Source organism: Lactuca saligna, chromosome 2 (assembly GCF_052625555.1).
Source record: "Lactuca saligna cultivar CGN05327 chromosome 2, ASM5262555v1, whole genome shotgun sequence".
NCBI classification, from domain to species: domain Eukaryota; kingdom Viridiplantae; phylum Streptophyta; class Magnoliopsida; order Asterales; family Asteraceae; genus Lactuca; species Lactuca saligna.
The window spans coordinates 163434064-163451795 of NC_136418.1; the positions used below are offsets into that span (position 1 = coordinate 163434064).

Below are 17732 nucleotides of genomic sequence, written 5' to 3' on the forward strand. Positions count from 1 at the left end.
GCCATAACCAATCGCAACACTTTGACAAATAGAGAAGCACGATCCTCCAATCAGCACCCCTGATCCCGTTGCTTCTGGTGATCCTATCTCATACGGACGATCAGGGGCGCCTAATATAAAAGGTGGTGCACATAGCACCGACAGGTAAGTCTCCTTCTCAAAGTAATACACTCCAAACCCTAGAATACTTAACTGACTTGACCGTCAGAGCGTTTTTCTGGGAGCTCCTCCCGGGAAGCGGCTGACGGCCTTTCCTTCATTGTGACTTTATAGGAACGGTGAAGTAATCGTTGCTGGAGCTCGAAGAAGACTTGAGTTCAAGGTCGCATCATATATATATATATATATATATATATATATATATATATATATATATATATATATATATATTTAATACAAATATTATAGTAAACATTGTAGTGTTTTTATGTTAATAAAAGTTGTAGTATTTATGTTTTTTCATATATTTGTTATTCATTAAATACATAAATCAACATACAATTTATATACAATTTGCAACCTTAAAATGGTCAATAAAATCATCAAATATTTATTTTTTATACTATTTGTTATTCGTTATATATTGAAATTTATATACATTTATTAACATTGTTTTTTTTATTTGTAAATATTAAATCACAATCTATAGAATTAGGAGAATGATTAAATAATTGTGTGGATGTATGTGTTTGCCATTAAAAAAACTATATAAATATATTTTTACGCAACGAGCGGATTTTCGTCTAGTCTATGTATAAAGTATGCATTAAATCTTATATTATATGTAATTAAATTTAGTCTAATTCATATACAACAATATTAAAAATATGGATGTTTTTTCAAACCATACAAAAACCATATAAACCGTACACACCAAATCACACTGCATGATGTGGTTTAGAACTTTGGTAGTGCAATTTGCGGTTTTCAAAAATCTCAAACAGCACATGTGGTGCAGTTTGTGGTTTCGACTTAAAACCGCACCGTGTATACCCCTAACATTGACCCATACCTAGGGCTGTAAACGAACTGAACGTTCGGCGAACCGTTCGTGAACTGTTCGGCGGGAAGTTCGTTTATGTTCGTTTATTTAATAAATGAACGAACATGAACAAAAATTATCGTTCGTTTAGTTAAATGAACGAACATGAATAATGGTCTCGTTCGTTCATTTATGTTCGTGAACGTTCGTTTATGATGTTCATTTACGTTCGTTTATGTTCGTTCGTTTAAGTTTATTTATATTCATCTATATTCAATTATTTTTATTATATTTCTATATTATATGTTCGTTTATGTTCATATATGTTCAATTGTGTTTTTTTTTTTTATCTTTGTTCGTTTATGTTTGTTCGTTTAGCATGTTCACGAACATAAATGAACGAACATGAACAAAGTATTTTGTTAAACGAACGAACATGAACAAGAAAATCTCGTTCGTTTATCCGTTCGTGTTCGTTTGGTTCGTTTACAACCCTACCCATACCCACCGGTCTTAGTGATACATGCCTTCATGGTATGCAACTTGATTTTACATTAGAACATAATCTGATTGATATAAGAAAAACAAAAATGTCACCCATGAAGAATTTGTTTAAACATGCCATCAAAAATCTAAAATAATTGGATTGAGATCAAATATAGTTCAATACATATCGATGTTAGGCAAGCGGACAACAAACTGCGCCGTTAGACCTTTCTGGATGACAAAATTAATTCTTTTGAAAACCATATATGTGTATATAGAAAATATAACATTAGAATGAATGACCCGTTGGACTTTGTTGAGGAGTTCTACCGTTTCTGGCGTGAGAAATCCAAACGCATCAAATGCAAAAGGTACAAAAATATATTGGTTTTCTATACATGAGAAACTCATGATTTTCTATAAAATAAATTTTACTTTGGTCACAAGTAAAAATATTATGAACCATTAAAATTTTAACACAACAAAAATAGAAAGTGAATAGGAAAACAAAAAATTATGCCCAATGCTCTCCGTTTCACTATTCCCTTCCAAGCCCTAATAAAAGTGAAATTCGCTGCGAGAAGAGGCTTGTTCTTCACTTCTATTAACATGACAAAGAATCCCTAAACCCTAACCGCCTAAGGTTTCTCTCCCCCAAAACCCCTCTCTTTCAGTGGCCTGATTAAACCTCCCCTTCCGGAACACATTCATATCATCAAGATTCAGATATGGATCCCTCTCTCACCGAAGAAGCCCAAACCCAAAAATCCTCAACAAAAGCTGAAGCATTGAAACAGTTTTCTTCTTCTATGAAACCCCCTTCTTTCTCCTCATCAATATCAAAGCTATCCGGGTCTTCAAGAGCCATCCCATGCAATAAAGATTTTCACTTCTACTTCAACTTCGAAGAATTCAAGAACCCAATTCAGGAGATGGCCAAACATTCCCAATCGATTCTTGAAACAATTGGGTCATCAGCCGAGCAATTATGGGGCAAAAAGCAGATGAAGTTTCCTAATGGTGATCTTGATGATGACGACGAGGCCTATGATTGGTTAGTTAATTTTAACGACGAGATGTTTGAAAGGTTTGATTCGTCTATTGACGAGTTTAAAAAGATCAGAAACAAAGAAGAGGAAACAGGTGTTAGGGTTACGAATTTAGTTGATGATGATGGGTTTCAGCTGGTTCAAGGCAGAAAAAAGAAAGCGTTCGATAAAGATTCATTAGTTAATAATAGCAATTCAAGTAGAAGTGCTGATAATAATCTGGGCAATGCATCTTCTGTGAAGGTTGTTTCAAGGGACAGTAACGCAATGGGGACACCAAAGGCGAAAGTTTCGTTTCATATACCTTCCATTAGGAGGCCACAAGATGAGTATAAAATACTGGTCAATAATGCCAACCAGCCATTTGAACATGTTTGGTTGCAGGGAAGTGAGGATGGATCCAAATTGATACACCCACTGGTGAGTTACTTTTACTTCTATTATACCCTTTCTAGTTTTACTTTGATTCTATTCATTTTAGCCTTCTTAGCACTTCCCCTTGCTTCCTGTGTATCTGTAGGAGAACCTTTCTGTCATGGATTTCGTTGACAAAACAGTAAGCGATGTAGAGCCTGTAAAACCACCTCCAGTTGAAAGCACATCGTTCAAGATCATACAAGAAGTAAAAGATTTGAAGCAACTAGCTGCTACACTGCGTGAAGCTGATGAATTTGCGGTATTATTTATAACAGCATACTATGTTCTTCATGAGATCCTTTCCAAATGGTTAATATTATGATTTGGTGTTCTTCTTTAGGTTGATTTGGAACACAACCAATATCGATCTTTTCAAGGCTTGACATGTTTGATGCAAATATCTACTAGAACAGAAGATTTTATTGTGGATACATTGAAACTAAGGGTTCACATTGGTCCATATCTCCGAGAGGTTTTCAAAGATCCTACCAAAAGAAAGGTATAAACAATATTTACAAATAGACAGAAAATCTGGAACTGTTTTATAACAACTTAAATTATATCAGGTTTTGCATGGAGCTGATCGGGATATTGTATGGCTGCAACGTGATTTTGGCATATACATTTGCAATATGTTTGATACTGGACAGGTTGTTCTTTTACATTATTAACAAATTTTGTTCCAATTTAAAATAAAAATCTACTGTATCTATTATGTTCTCAATGTGATTGTGAAAATTTCAAATTTTATAGGCCTCAAAAGTTTTAAAATTGGAGAGAAATTCTCTGGAATTTCTTTTGCGACACTTCTGTGATGTTGCTGCAAATAAAGAGTACACTCTCTTCTTCCATTTATATATAAACTGTACAACGCTTGCTATTTTACTTTCTATTTATTTTTTAATTTCTTGTAGATACCAAAATGCAGACTGGCGATTACGTCCACTGACTGATGAAATGCTAAGGTAGTTCTTGTTTATTGTGTACGTTATTATTTTTTTTTTTATTATAAGTAAATTTTTTCTTTTTTGTTTATGTGTGTTTTATTTTTGTTTTAACAGATATGCTAGAGAAGACACACATTATCTTCTGTATATTTATGATCTTATGAAACGAAGGCTGCTTTCATCATCAACAGATCCAGATTGCCCTGAAGCACTTCTGGTAGAGGTAAGCTTTGATTTTTCTTTTCTGTATACATCCAATCTTATGAAAATATTTAATATAAATTTACTTATTCATTTTTTGATAATTGTTGGTTTCAGGTATACCAACGTAGTTATGATATATGCATGCAACTCTATCAGAAAGAGCTTCTGACTGAGAACTCATATCTAAACATATACGGGTAATCACTATATCCGTATATCGGCTTTATGATTTAAAATTTAATGACTTGATTGTGATGCTTTTTTGATTTTTTTTTTAAAATTCCTATTTAGTTTATTGTAAAAATATTAATGGGTACATGTTTTTTCATGGATCCAGGTTGCATGCTGCTGATCTCAATGGTCAGCAACTTGCCATTGTTGCAGTAAGTTGCTGCTTTGTGTTTTTCTTCAACAACAAAATCTAATAATTTAAGAAACACTTTTTTGAAGGTTTATAATTTTTTTAATGGAATGCAGGGACTTTGTGAGTGGAGAGATGTTATTGCTCGTGCAGAAGATGAAAGCACTGGTTTTATATTGCCAAATAAATCACTCATTGAGATTGGTAATTTAATTGTCCTTTTATCTTTTCATTGTGTTTTACTACGAGGTTGATTTCTTTCTAACTTTTTTTTTTTTTTTTTTTTTTTTTTAAATAAAGCAAAACAAATGCCAGTGACACCTAGTAAATTGCGACATGTAATGAAATCCAAACACCCATATATCGAGCGCAACCTTGGTTCTGTTGTCAGCATCATTAGGCATTCCATGCAGAATGCAGCTGCATTTGAACCCGTGGCCAAGAAACTCAAGGAAGAATACATTGAAATTGTAAGATTTCTTGATTTTTTTTTATATATATTCATAAAATTTCGGTCTTTTCCTAACCCCTTTTGTGTATAACAAGAAATAAGGAATACCCGAGATAAAAGATGTGATCTTTATTTGAAATAAGGAGTTTTTTTCCCCTTAAATTGTGCAGATGGCTGCAAGAAATGCTAGAAATGCAGATGCCCAAGAAGCAGCAGAAGTCGCTGCAAGTGAAAATGTTAGTAATGCTGCAGAAGGAGACTCTTTTGAAAAGGAAGTGGGAAACTTTATTGCTGGAGTCAACCAAAATAATAAATTGGATGGGTCTTCTGTATGTCATCGGCTCTCTTTACATCCATTTTGATATAATGGTATATATAATTTTTAATAAAATAATGTAATCGTCATATCATATGCCAGGGTTCCAGAGTAAGCATTGAGGTTCAGAAGAAGCCGAGCCGTGCCTTTGGATCGATGTTTGGAAAGAGGAAACTAAATGCTGAATCAAAGGTCCGGTTTCCTGTAGTCAAGATTCTTTTATTTTGTTATTGTTGAGGGGTATTTTAGTCATTTTTGTTAAAACTATTTGTTCGTTTGGGTTTGGGTACAGGCAACAGAGGAGATTAAGGTGGAACAGATCAAATCTTCCGTGTCCCTTCCATTCCATTCTTTCACTGAAAAACCCGAGTCTTCACGCCCAATTGTACAAGAAACCTCAAATGTCGAGAAGCTTCCGGATGTTTCGCCTGCAACAACCACCTCTAAACCGGAAAAAGACATTATTTTGCTGGAATCTGATTCCAGTGGGGAAGAGGAGCCGGCAGGTGCTCCGGAATCAACAGCCGCCAATGATCAGAGCGGGGAGGGGAAAACGGAAGATGAAGACAAAGTGATATTGTTGGATTCCGATTCCGGTTCTGATGAGCGGAATCATGGGGAAGAAAAAGAAGATGGGGACGAGGGGAATGTGTCACTGTCGGATCTTTCTTCAAGCTTCCAGAAATTGAACCAGGGTGGTGAGGGTTCCTCAGGGCTTGTGAAGGTGACACCGTTTGATTATGAGGCAGCAAGGAAAGAAGTAGGGTTTGGGGAAGGTGGTTCAGGTAGAGCTGAAGGGGAAGATGGTAAGAAGGGTAAGCGTGAAAAGAAGAAGTCGGGTGGTGGTCGTAAGGAGGCTGCTGGCGAAAGGAGTGGAGATTTTCAGTTGGGTAGGCGGCGGCAAGCTTTTCCGGCGACTGGTAACCGGAGTTCAACTTTCCGGTGAATGTTGCACATGGAGACACCGTGTTGTTTGATTTCTATGTAGGACGTTTAAAGAATTTTCACCCAAGAAAACTTGATTAGCAGAAGAACATAAAAAAATTATATATATTGAAAATTGAGTTTCTTTGAAGTTGGTTTCGATGGGATTTTTGCCTTTGATTAATGATAACCCATCGTCAAATTTTATGACTTGTTTGTTAATAGAGACATGCATCTTGGTGTGTGTGTGTGCATGTTTTTTTTTCTTCACATTTTGATACACAATTTGCACATGATTAGATAAAGAAATGCATTACGTGATTACATATATAACGTACTTCGGAATAACTTCAAATTCAAAAAGAACTTTCACACTACAATGTTTTGTATCATTTATCAATAAAAACATCCGAATTGAAACTTAAAGTATCATAAACAAGAAATTGCTTTTCTATATAACAACTAAAAAGAACATGATACTTTTATGACATAATTATTTTCAAAACTACTATTCGATCATTACTCAAATTATAATTTACCTTTAATTATAAAAATGTAAGTATGTTTGGCAACAAGCTTTTTTTTTTAAGAAAAAAAACCGAAAAAAACTTATATACAAAAAGCTTTTCAACCAAGAGTTATATCAACTAATTTTTAATTAAGAAATTAAATTATCTTCTATTTTTTTATGCCTATAAATATTCATACCCACTAATATTATGACACGTGTTATCAATCAACCATTCAATTTAATTTTATTCGATATAAAATATTTAACACCCAATCATAAGAATATTTTAAATGTAAGATGCATTAACTAAAATGAATATTTTTTATAATTAATGTATTTTATATTTATCATAACAATATTTTAAATGTAAGATGCATTAATTAAAATGAATATTTTTTATAATTAATGTATTTTGTATTTTTCAATGACAAATATTTAATATAATTAAAACATTTAATATTTAATTATGGTAATATTTTCTATAATTAATACTTTTTATATGTGTAATTAGGGCACATATTAGAAAATCCTAATAATAATAATAATAAGCTAAAGCATTGTTTATTATATTTTTATAAAATTTTAAAATAATAATAATTACCAAAAATATTAGATATTATATCGTTTACGTTAATAATAATAAAACTATGATAGAACGTGAAAAAAACATAAATAATTGTATAGTTATTAGTTAAGGGAGTTGATTCGTTCAAAACAGGTTTTCTCTGTACACAATAATTTGTATTTTAAATGTTGCATTGTACGATTTTATAAAACACAAATTGCTGTATATGGAAAAAAATATTGTATAATACTCAAATTAAAATCACAAAAAAAAAAATAAAAAAATTAGAAGAATATATTTAATATTATTATTTTCTTATATTTATCTTTCAAACTATTTAAACCACCACGTTAAGATATGTCGTTTACTCATTTAGTAGTGATCGGACGTCCAAGATTTGTCAATTGTCATCATCAAGTTCGACGACCGGAATCAAACGGAAGGAGGTAAAGTGTCATTATTTGAAAGAAAAGGCCCAAAGTGTAACACTTTCATCGCTCCGCTCCATCACTTTAATCACTTGGATTCTTCTTGTTCGCTATGGCGGGGGAAGGAGGAGGGACTCTGTCGGAGCTGTATCAGAGATCGAAGCGGTTGCTGCTGAAAACTAGAGATGATTTGGAGAGAGTTGAGCGGCTCGAGTTTTCGTCATCGGCCGGTGCCATCGGCTCATCGGAACTATCTGTTGCCGTTAGGAGGGATATTTCTCAAATCCAAGCCCTTTGTTCTGAGATGGATGGACTCTGGCGATCCGTTGCATCAAAGCCCCAACGAGATCTCTGGAAGAGGTCAGTGTTCGTTTCCTAGTGTTTCTCTTTTTAAGTTATAATCTCTTAAATTGTATAATATATGATCTGCATTTTCCGTTACCTTTCCTTCTCTCCGATCGAGTTCGAGTTCAATGTTGAAGTAGCAGAGAATTTCGAGATAGAGTTTGAGACCTTTAAAGCTTACGAATCACTGTAACCTAATTGCACAAAATTATAATGTTTCATTCCAAACAAGGGTATTTGTCCCAAAATTCAAATTCACTGATGGAGTATGTCGATCCTGTAACCCTCCAGTGTCGAATAGTCAGATTGTAAAGGACACTAAGAGCTTTGAAATGAAAACTTTATAAGATTTGATCTAAACTTATAATTTGGCAAAACACTGATAAGATCTGAAATGTGGCAGGAAAGTGGAGCAAGTAGCTGAAGAGGCCGATTCTTTGAGAGAAAGCTTAGATAGGTACATGCAGCGGCAGCAGAGAAGGATGCAAGAAGCACAAGAGAGAACAGAATTGCTTGGAAGAGCTGTATGAAAATCATCCATCCTATCTAATTTAATTCATTGTGATTGTGATATACCCTTTTAAGAATGGGAAAATTTTGACATCTCTTTTTTGATATATATGAATTTATGTGGTTTAGAACGGAGAATCATCTCATGTTTTGCGAATCTTTGATGAGGAAGCACAAGCAATGCAGTCTGCACGAAACTCTTCTCGAATGTTGGAAGAAGCATCAGCAACTGGAGCAGCCATTCTTGCTAAATACTCTGAACAAAGGGAGCGCTTAAAGGTTTCTATATTTTCCAAATTTCTTGTATTTACAGTTATATGCAGACAGATTCAGTAAGATTGAATTTTTGTTCAGGGAGCTCAAAGGAAAGCATTGGATGTGCTCAACACACTGGGGTTATCGAATTCTGTATTGAGGATTATTGAGAGGCGGAATCGAGTTGATCAGTGGATTAAATATGCAGGCATGATTCTTACATTTGTGATAGTAATTGCTTTCTTGAGGTGGGTTAGGTGACCTATTTCTTGTTTCTCTTTGACTTGAAATAGGGTTTGTTGTATTTCCTACTTATCTTGCTTTTATACTGAAAAGGTTTTTCTGGTTACCAAGTGCATTCTATGTTTAATCATAACAACCCATTATACATAATATTACACCGAATTTACATGATATAACCTCAATTAAACTGAGTCACATGCATATAGAATCCAGATGCCATGTTTTAACCATGCTCTCCAACATCGATGAACTTGTTGAACAAGGTTCTTTGTACTATTCTGTTAAATTTAGCTATTTGTGTATCAACACAATTATCAATATAAATAAAAGGAAGATGATGAGTAACTTTTGCAGGTGGTTTAATATGATGTCTTTGTGAATATTTTGAAGCAAAAAAGTGAAGGTCACCAAATAGATGTAAAAAGGTCACCAAATTAAATGGCTTGCAATCCTAAAATGAATAAAGAATCAATATATCGTTTCGGTTGAAAAAAAATTCCATTTAAGAACGATTTGAAAGATCATACATTGTTACGTTAGGAAGGTGGGTATTTGTGAAAACGATCTTATGAAATATCAATATATAATTTGGGTTTGGAAGGGTATTCAGGAGTGTATTTGATGCAAAGATAAATCAGAGATATAATCATAAGTCAACCATTTAGTAGTGTATTAATACAAAAGATTAGAAACGATTTAATCATAAATATATGAATTTTCAAAATGTTTTAACAATCATAACAATATATTTGAAACTTTTAATTCGTGAATTCGACTAATATAGTTCAATACATATCGATGGAAGACAAACAAGTAACAAGCTGTACCGTTAGTCATTTCTGGATGACAAAACTAATTCTTTTGAAAATAATATTTATGAATCTTGAAGTTATGACATTAGAATGCATGATCTGAACTCTGTTGAGGAGTTTCACCGCCTCTGGTGTGGGAAAACCAAATGTATCAAATGCAAAAGGTACAAACACGCGTTAATTTTATATACATGCATTCTCGTGTTTTGTCACTTTTCACACAACGATTTTCAAAGCGGCATGCCCTTCTATGGAACCCTCGCTCCTCAAACCAACGAGAGAAGAGATCATGCAAAGACCAAAATGTCAGTCAGTCTAAGTGCGGATCTTCCATCCTGCGGGCCTGTCAAAAAGTTCATTGACACTTCTTCGCAGAAGTACCAGCACGCCGACAAACATCAAAGAGAACATCCTTAACCACATCATGCATGTACTTGAAATTAGTGAGCTCTCTACAATGAACCGTATGTTCCCCAAAGGTATCCAAACATGTCTTGCGACAAACTGGATATATCTCTTTAATTGGGAATAGAAGAATCATGAGGCGGTAACGAATGATAGTTCGGTACTCCATATGAGACATATGCTGGCCAAGGCCATTAATATGAATAGTTAGTAGAAAATCCTGAGCATGAGGTGCACGCAGACACTCAAAGACTGCTTTCTGTCTAATAGTCAAGTCAAAGTCGACTTCCATATCTTTGATAATTTTGCTATAAAGGGCACACACCAATTCTTTTTGGGATTTTCGGGGGGGGGGGGGGGGTCTTTAAGATGTGGTCTTATAATTTTGCTATAAAGGGCACACACCATAGCACATAGGTAATCAGAGTCCATACCACATATGTCACTGTCATGTAAGATGTGGTCTTGTAATGCCCAAGATTGAGACCTCGAGGCTACAAATGTGTAGGAGGAAACCTCGTATGCCAAGTATAAACCCAAATCATCGAAATGAATAGGTAAGGAAGCCAGAAGTCACTGAATGTCTCCAAAGAAGGGGTCTCCACATACCGCCATAACCTCGATAGACCTGCACAATCATTTGTCAAAGAACAAAGTTGCCTCTTCTATGTGCACTGGCTGACATGTCCTTAAACCAAAGAAAAGTTTTGCAATGCCCATACATGATTGAAGCAAAATGAGCTCACTATGCAAGTCACATAGTTGTGGAAGAAGACCCATCAAATCAGCAACATTGGCCGCTTTCTTCATGGCCAGCCCGCTAATAAACTCTGCGTCTCTGCTAACAGCCCCCCCCCCCCCCCCCCCCCCAAGATTTTCACCCCCTAAGAAGGTCTTCCTACCATCACAGGATGGCCAAAAAATCTACGTTTTCTTGATGTTCAACTAAAGATCCAAGCCTGAACCATTCAACCGAATAATGTTCAACACTTTAGCCACCTCCTCTGAATCCCCAATAACAGTCACATCATCTAGATACTAAGCATGGAGAAGGAGCTTACAATTGTCTCTAATCTTGTGCAAAACGAGGGCAAAAAGAAAAGGGCCCAAGGGGTTGCCTTGTTACACCTCAGTGGCAGACCATATGTGTTGATCTCCAATATAAAGTCCCGTTGCTTGCCCGTACAAGAAATTCACCCGAAAAGAAATAGAAGGGTACATCCTCTTAACCTCGTGGAGTAATGATGATCTATCCACCAGGTTAAAGGCATTCGAGAAATCCACTGTCAGCATTAAAAGAGACCCATCAACATGGTGTTCACTCAACACCCTATTGGCATTATGTAACACAACCTCAGCACCCCCGGACACACCAACCCCGAACTGAAAATCATTAACGTACTTGACCATTTCTTTACCCACACCTTTCACGGCAACCTCGGAAACTAGATGCCTCCATATAGTGCCTACTGTAATTGGACGGATCCCGTTGTCAGGTTTAAGCAGAGGCGTGAGAGGAGCAGATGCAACAAACTCAGCCAAAATGGTCGAACATCTTCCCGCTAACCATAAATTAACCACTGAGTGATAGCACGTATGAAATATGTGGCAATAGCAGACCCTTCTCCACAAAGGGCTGCGGTGATACACATTTAAAATCCAACAACTTAACGATGTTTGTCGAATATATGGTGTTTTCTATATTCATCACCGACTTTCAAAATTATTTTATTCGTTAATCATTACATAAAGGAAATGATACACATTGAAGTAGAGACTATTTTGTCATAAAATAAATCATGGTAAACCTAGTGAAATCATGGAGAACATTCAACTTGTATGTAAATTATTCATGTTACTGATGGAAGAGAAAAAATTGTACTTAGAGGGTTTATTTTGACAATAAGGGTATCAAAAAGATTCAAGCCCCCCCCCCCCCCCACATACACACACACACAAATAAAGTTTGTAATTGCCGTTTTGCAAGACTTATCATTTGGGAAAATGATTCAGGAGGACCATTGTTAATTTTTTTTCATATTAGGTCTGCTTTTTTGTTATGCAATGTACCATCTAACTTGTTGTTTGTGTTCAACATAACCATTTTTACTAGCTATCACCGGTTATTGAAGGTTTCCAGTGTCTTTGTCCTCTCCGACGAATCTTCGATCATCTTCTCCGCGCGAGACTCCGATGATACATGAATATCCTGGTGAGTTCTTGGTAAATCAGATATGTGATAAGGAGCATATCCTTAAACTTCTATTTGTTGCATCAAAATATTATTTGACTAGAACCCGTTGCCATTTTCCCATATGTCACCATCATCATAAAATCATCAACAAAACACCATCTAAGAACAATGGATCATCGATTTTGAATATTCTGGAAAACTCTGTGAAATTTGGAACATGTGAAACTTCGATTTGCGATTTCGATTTTAGTAGGTGAACTAGGGTTTCGATTTTGAAGAACTCATAAGAACGATAAATCTTTCGATTTTCGATTTCGATATTAGATTTTGAAGCTCGATTTTGTATATGAAATGTGTTCTTCGTATGTGTTCTTCAAATCTGGAAACAACTTCGTTAAGCTCGATTTTTCCATCTTGTACAAACGGTTTCTGGAAACAATATGTGGGATATGTTCTTCAAATATGATAATGATTTATGGAACCATTTATCTTCATTCGAGTTTAAACCCATGAATATGGAACTCTTCAAACCCATAAATTTGGAAACCTTCAAACTTGTTGGTTTCAAATGTGTGTTCCAGATTGGATGAATTACTTTACTTGGTATAGAAGTAAAGTAATAGCAAATAAATAGGTATTTTAGAAAATATTAACAAGGTAAAAAATAAAATATTTTTGGATGTATTTTTGGTATAGAAGTTTACGATACAGATTGGATGAATTACTTTACTTGCATCACTTTTATACTATTTTAGACGCATAAAATAATATTAAAGTTGGAAAAGTGATACTATATTAATTACTCAAAATAATATTAGAGTTGAAGATGGTCCATATAATCAACTAGGTGTGCGACCCGTATGTTATACGGGGTTGATAAAACAAAACATTAAATATGAAAGTTTAAATAAAACTTTATTTAAATTTGAAATTTTAAATTTGATATTTAAAATTTAAAATTTGAATTTAAAAGGAAACATATTAAATATATATCAATACTAATATTGTAATTTATTGATTATTTTCAATTAAGGTAATTATTAATTGAGGTGTAGATATGATGTGTTAATTAAGAAAATATAAAAAAATAACAAATGACAAATGGAGAAAACAATTATTCAAAAATACTAAAAAATAACATGTATCCAAGTTAATGAAAAAGTGACATGTGTCAAAATTATTTTCATTTATTAGAAAAAAATTCTTTCTATTTGCGTGTGTGTATATATGTTTAGGTGATATTTACCTTTAGCTAGTTTTTATGTTCGAACTTGAAATATTATGTAAATTTCTACGTTAGAACTTAGGTATCCATTCAAGAATGGATTACAAAAATCATTCACAATTTCACATATAAACTTAGAAGAAAACGGAATTCAATTATTTGATTCATCTTCAAAAAGGTTTTTTTTCTTCATTGTTTGTCTAATTGAAGGATTAATTGTTCAATCAAATAAAAAATAACATGATATTGACAAAAATAAAAAATAACATGATATTAACAAAAATAAAAACTCAAATGGAAAAAAGAATAATGTTATTTTTTATTTGATTAAAGAATTGAATGTGTTAATTGTTAAATCAAATAAAAGATAACATGATATTGAAGAAAATAAAAATTCATTATGATATGATGTTATTTTTCATTTGAAACATAATTACATAAACTTATTATTTGTTAAAACAAGTATATTAGTATATAAAAAAATCCACCTTAATATTTTTATTATTTTAAAGTGAAATTATATTTGAATTTTTACTATTCTTTAACCAAGCTTACCCGAGACGCAACGCGCCGTCACACGCGGCTTGCGTCCGCAATATATGTGTGGGAGAGTTTGAAATCCCCTTCTTTTCTCTCCTTCGTCGGAGAAACGATCATGGCTGCTGCCGCTCTTACTCCTACTTCCACGCTTCTTCTCTTCTGCACTATCTATGCTGTTCTTTGGATCTCACTTTGCTCGGATCAGAAGCTCACTACACTTAAAGGTACGCACTTCTCATTGTTAATTTCCGCTTCTTCTTTTTTCTTTTGGCTTTTACTTATTTGAGGAACTTACGGACCAGAAAGTTATACTTCGTAATGCGGCGTTTTGTTCAACTTGCTCTTTATTAGCAATTTTGCATTGAGGTAAATGTGGTTGGCAATCGGTGGGTGATCAAAGTTTGATTTAAGAATCCATTTGCTTATGCGATGTTCAATTTAGGGTTTGTAGTTCAATTTCCTGTATAATTATTAATTTAGGGTTTGCTTGGTGCAATTTTGTTATACATTCATTTTTTCTTCTTGTGTTGTTAACGAGAGTAGTCACTTCAGACACCCCCATTGCTGATACCTTTGTTGAATTCAAAAAAGTCTAGGAGCATGCTATTATGAACTTGTTATGCTTACATTTGTTAATGTTTATTTGAGATACTAACTATTCTCAACATTTGAGACCACAGGAATTGAGGTCGGGAATCCAGCTATAGAAGTCATTCCAGCGCCAATATATGGCCCTTCTGGAGGATCTGGAGATGTTTTGTTCTGTGGGCGTGTTCCAGTATCTGGTGTATCCCGATTGAAACTCCAGCATTATGCAAGTGTCTATCAGGTTACATTGGTCCCTTCAGTATTGATCCCTAAGCAATGGCACAACAAGATTCAAGTTTGCTTTCAAAGGTAATGATTGTTTTTTTCCTATGCGATGACTGCGATCAACTCTGAATTTTGATATATGCATTGAGGGTATACTTATCTAATGAAGTTGCTTGCAGGAATTCGTCACTAGGATTATGCCAGTGTGAAAAGGATGATTGGAGATCTCTTCAAAATGGGTTATGGAGTTCCACTATGTCACCTTACGAGCAGACTTTTGTTGATGTGAAGTTTGGTGATGGGGTTTCTGGTTCTGTAACTGTCAGTCTTGATGAAGGTTAGGTGTTGTAAGTGCCTTTATTTCTCTCCATTTGCTCAATCTGTTTCTGTGTTTGCATTAACATTTTATGTTGGTATGCAGTGCAACAAAAATGGCGTTACATATTGCTAGCTGTGGGATTTGTTTTACTGTTTTTGGCACCATTTGTCAGTGAATGGGTCCCCTTTTACTACACCAGTTCTATGGCCATTGGAGTTCTAGCTGTTGTTCTCATACTACTTTATCAGGTACCTCTCTCTCTTTTGCCAGTAGATTGAAGAAAAGAATCATGTCCCAGAAATATATTTTTCTTTTGTTGTGTATGCCATTTTTACCAATATCTTTCATTGCTTTTCTAATTATATTATCTTTATTGTTCACCAGGCAAGGAAATTGCTGCCAACTGGCAGGAGAAATGCATTTTACCTCGGTATAATGTCCACAGTAGTAAGTTTTTTCTCCCTTGCAGTTCATCTAAGTTGATTTGGGGCACAAGTATCTGTTGTGGATTCTAAAATATTATGTTTTATACTTCGTATTCTGTAATTTTTTCCAGCTTGGAGCAGGATCTTTTGTGGTGCATAGCCTCTCAGCATTTCTGAACTCATTTCTCCAAAACTTTGGGATAAGCCAAGAAGTCCAGAACCCAGTAAGCTCCTCATTTCTACACTATTGATTAAATTAGAATCTGTTGATCTTACATAAAATTAATGTTGATGAACTTCAATCAACCTTGCAGGTTTCTGTTTTTGTGGTGCTTGGAATCATCTTGTTAGGAGCTGGTTTCGGATATTGGTTGGTGAGGAAATATATTATTTCAGAAGATGGAGAAGTTGATGTTGGTGTTGCACAATTTATCAAATGGTCCATGCGTGTAGTTGCAGTCACATGTATTATCCTGGTAGGTTACTATATTCATTAATTAAACTCATATTTCCAAAAATAGTTCATGATTTGATGAACTCTATATTTTACTCGCTTGTTATCTTTTTTCAGAGCACTAAAGACACCCCTTTGGCAATGGCTGCAGTGGGGTCTTGTTTGGGTTTATACTATATGATCACAAAGATGAAGTGGCGCTACCATGAGTAAGTTAAAAGCTGTAGAAACTATTTGATTAAGTTATTGTTTGTATTGTTGAGTTGTCAAGTCAAGATTTTACCAGCATTGACCATGGTACTATTATGTTTTGATGATGCAGGAGCAAGAAGGCTGAATCATATTCTGGAAAGCAGAACCTCTGGGGTAAGAGTAAGAGCAAAGAAACAACCCCAAACCATGGAAAACCTGAATTCCTTAGTCGGTCAAAAAAGAACACCCCTTCAAGGAGTGGTCAAATGAATAGTTTCAGGTGGTCAAACTCAAACTCTCCCACCACCAAAGGTGCAAAATCTTGACTTTCCACAACTTTTAAATAGGATTCTACTTTATTATAAAATTTTAATATATATAAACAGTAGTTGTTTATTTGTGAAGGCGTATCGACTGGAAGTGGAAGGCAAGGTGATGTTTACTCGACATTTCACAAGACTCCAAACAGGAAGAAGTTTTCAAAGAAGGAATGGGAGGAATTCACAGAGGAATCAACGAGAGAATCAATTGCGGAATTGGCATCGACTCCTGAATTCACGGATTGGGTAATCAACAATGCTGATAGAATCAAACTCCTTCCGGAAGATAATTCCGATGGAAGCGGAAGCGGATCGGATTCTACTGATGAGTATAATAATAATGATCATAATAATGTGCAACAGAGTGGAACTGGCCAAGGCTTTTTTAACTGGCAAATGCGAAAGTGAATAAATATGTGTTCAGCTGTTATATATAATCTAATGACAGTAGGGTACTAATTTCTTCACCAACTTACTGCTTTTTTTTATAACAACATTTGTACAGTTTTCATTTTCCTGGTGTAGTTTTGTAGGCTCAATGGTAAAATACGAACCTACCCTTTTCGCTTACGATTCCTGATTAGGTTCCGTTTTATGCAAATATTTTGTGGGAAACTGTAAAAGACGGGACTACCCTTTCTAGGTTACCTTGCTTTAGAAAATTTATTTTTGACTTTTTAATGGTCAAAATTAGTACTCTTAAGATTCGTATGTATCTTTTTGTTTTACTTGTGCAGCTTTTTTTAATTATTATTCAAGTATTTATGTAGTTCATTTTTGAAACAAACGTGTTGTCGAGATTGGACCTTTAGTTTTCACAAGAAAGCTTTTGGTTAGCTGTTTGGATTCATATATGAGAATTGATGAAAATTGAAGGGAAGCGTTCAGTGATCATGGTCGGTCTTCAATTTGACTTTGTTGTCACTCATTAAAAGATACAAGGTTGACACTATTTTAATCCTGTGTTACCTACTTGATTTTTTTGGTAAAGCGTAATCAAAAACTTTACGATTCATTGCTTCTTGCTATCTTTTTATTT

General features: G+C 34.5%; 3 protein-coding genes across 5 annotated transcripts; all 3 read left to right on the plus strand.

Moving 5' to 3' along the window:
• The first annotated feature begins 2044 nt into the window (after window positions 1-2044).
• LOC145032509 (Polynucleotidyl transferase, ribonuclease H fold protein with HRDC domain-containing protein) lies at window positions 2045-6288 on the plus strand. The gene is made up of 14 exons (XM_078981338.1): window positions 2045-2937; window positions 3038-3193; window positions 3275-3433; window positions 3501-3584; window positions 3688-3767; window positions 3849-3899; window positions 3996-4104; window positions 4200-4282; window positions 4423-4468; window positions 4563-4650; window positions 4747-4916; window positions 5068-5226; window positions 5316-5405; window positions 5506-6288. Exons 1-14 carry the CDS (start codon window positions 2197-2199, stop codon window positions 6157-6159), a joined length of 2670 nt encoding a protein of 889 aa, XP_078837464.1. The 5' UTR covers window positions 2045-2196; the 3' UTR covers window positions 6160-6288.
• A 1390-nt stretch (window positions 6289-7678) lies between these two features.
• On the plus strand, window positions 7679-9100 carry LOC145032510 (membrin-11-like). Its single transcript, XM_078981339.1, has 4 exons — window positions 7679-8001; window positions 8390-8510; window positions 8626-8775; window positions 8851-9100. The coding sequence occupies exons 1-4, from the start codon at window positions 7754-7756 to the stop codon at window positions 9010-9012; spliced, it is 681 nt and encodes a 226-aa protein (XP_078837465.1). The 5' UTR covers window positions 7679-7753; the 3' UTR covers window positions 9013-9100.
• Window positions 9101-14204: 5104 nt separating this feature from the next.
• On the plus strand, window positions 14205-17421 carry LOC145032511 (uncharacterized). 3 transcript variants are annotated; one of them, XM_078981342.1, is made up of 10 exons: window positions 14205-14394; window positions 14851-15067; window positions 15163-15320; window positions 15405-15550; window positions 15687-15749; window positions 15859-15951; window positions 16042-16203; window positions 16299-16390; window positions 16504-16685; window positions 16763-16899. In XM_078981342.1, the coding sequence occupies exons 1-10, from the start codon at window positions 14286-14288 to the stop codon at window positions 16774-16776; spliced, it is 1236 nt and encodes a 411-aa protein (XP_078837468.1). In that variant the 5' UTR covers window positions 14205-14285; the 3' UTR covers window positions 16777-16899. The 3 variants fall into 3 exon arrangements, with proteins under 3 accessions (XP_078837468.1, XP_078837467.1, XP_078837466.1); XM_078981341.1 differs by having other exon boundaries at window positions 16760-16895; XM_078981340.1 differs by having other exon boundaries at window positions 14207-14394; window positions 16779-17421.
• The last annotated feature ends 311 nt before the right edge of the window (window positions 17422-17732 follow it).

Coding starts and splice junctions, on each gene's coding strand:
- LOC145032509 (XM_078981338.1), top strand. CDS start 2,197: ATGGATCCCTCTCTCACCGAAGAAGCCCAAACCCAAAAATCCTCAACA. Junction 3,900..3,995: donor CTGACTGATGAAATGCTAAG/GTAGTTCTTGTT, acceptor TTGTTTTAACAG/ATATGCTAGAGAAGACACAC. Junction 4,651..4,746: donor TAAATCACTCATTGAGATTG/GTAATTTAATTG, acceptor TTTTAAATAAAG/CAAAACAAATGCCAGTGACA.
- LOC145032510 (XM_078981339.1), top strand. CDS start 7,754: ATGGCGGGGGAAGGAGGAGGGACTCTGTCGGAGCTGTATCAGAGATCG. Junction 8,002..8,389: donor CAACGAGATCTCTGGAAGAG/GTCAGTGTTCGT, acceptor GAAATGTGGCAG/GAAAGTGGAGCAAGTAGCTG. Junction 8,776..8,850: donor AACAAAGGGAGCGCTTAAAG/GTTTCTATATTT, acceptor ATTTTTGTTCAG/GGAGCTCAAAGGAAAGCATT.
- LOC145032511 (XM_078981340.1), top strand. CDS start 14,286: ATGGCTGCTGCCGCTCTTACTCCTACTTCCACGCTTCTTCTCTTCTGC. Junction 16,204..16,298: donor CAGTCACATGTATTATCCTG/GTAGGTTACTAT, acceptor ATCTTTTTTCAG/AGCACTAAAGACACCCCTTT. Junction 16,391..16,503: donor ATGAAGTGGCGCTACCATGA/GTAAGTTAAAAG, acceptor TTGATGATGCAG/GAGCAAGAAGGCTGAATCAT.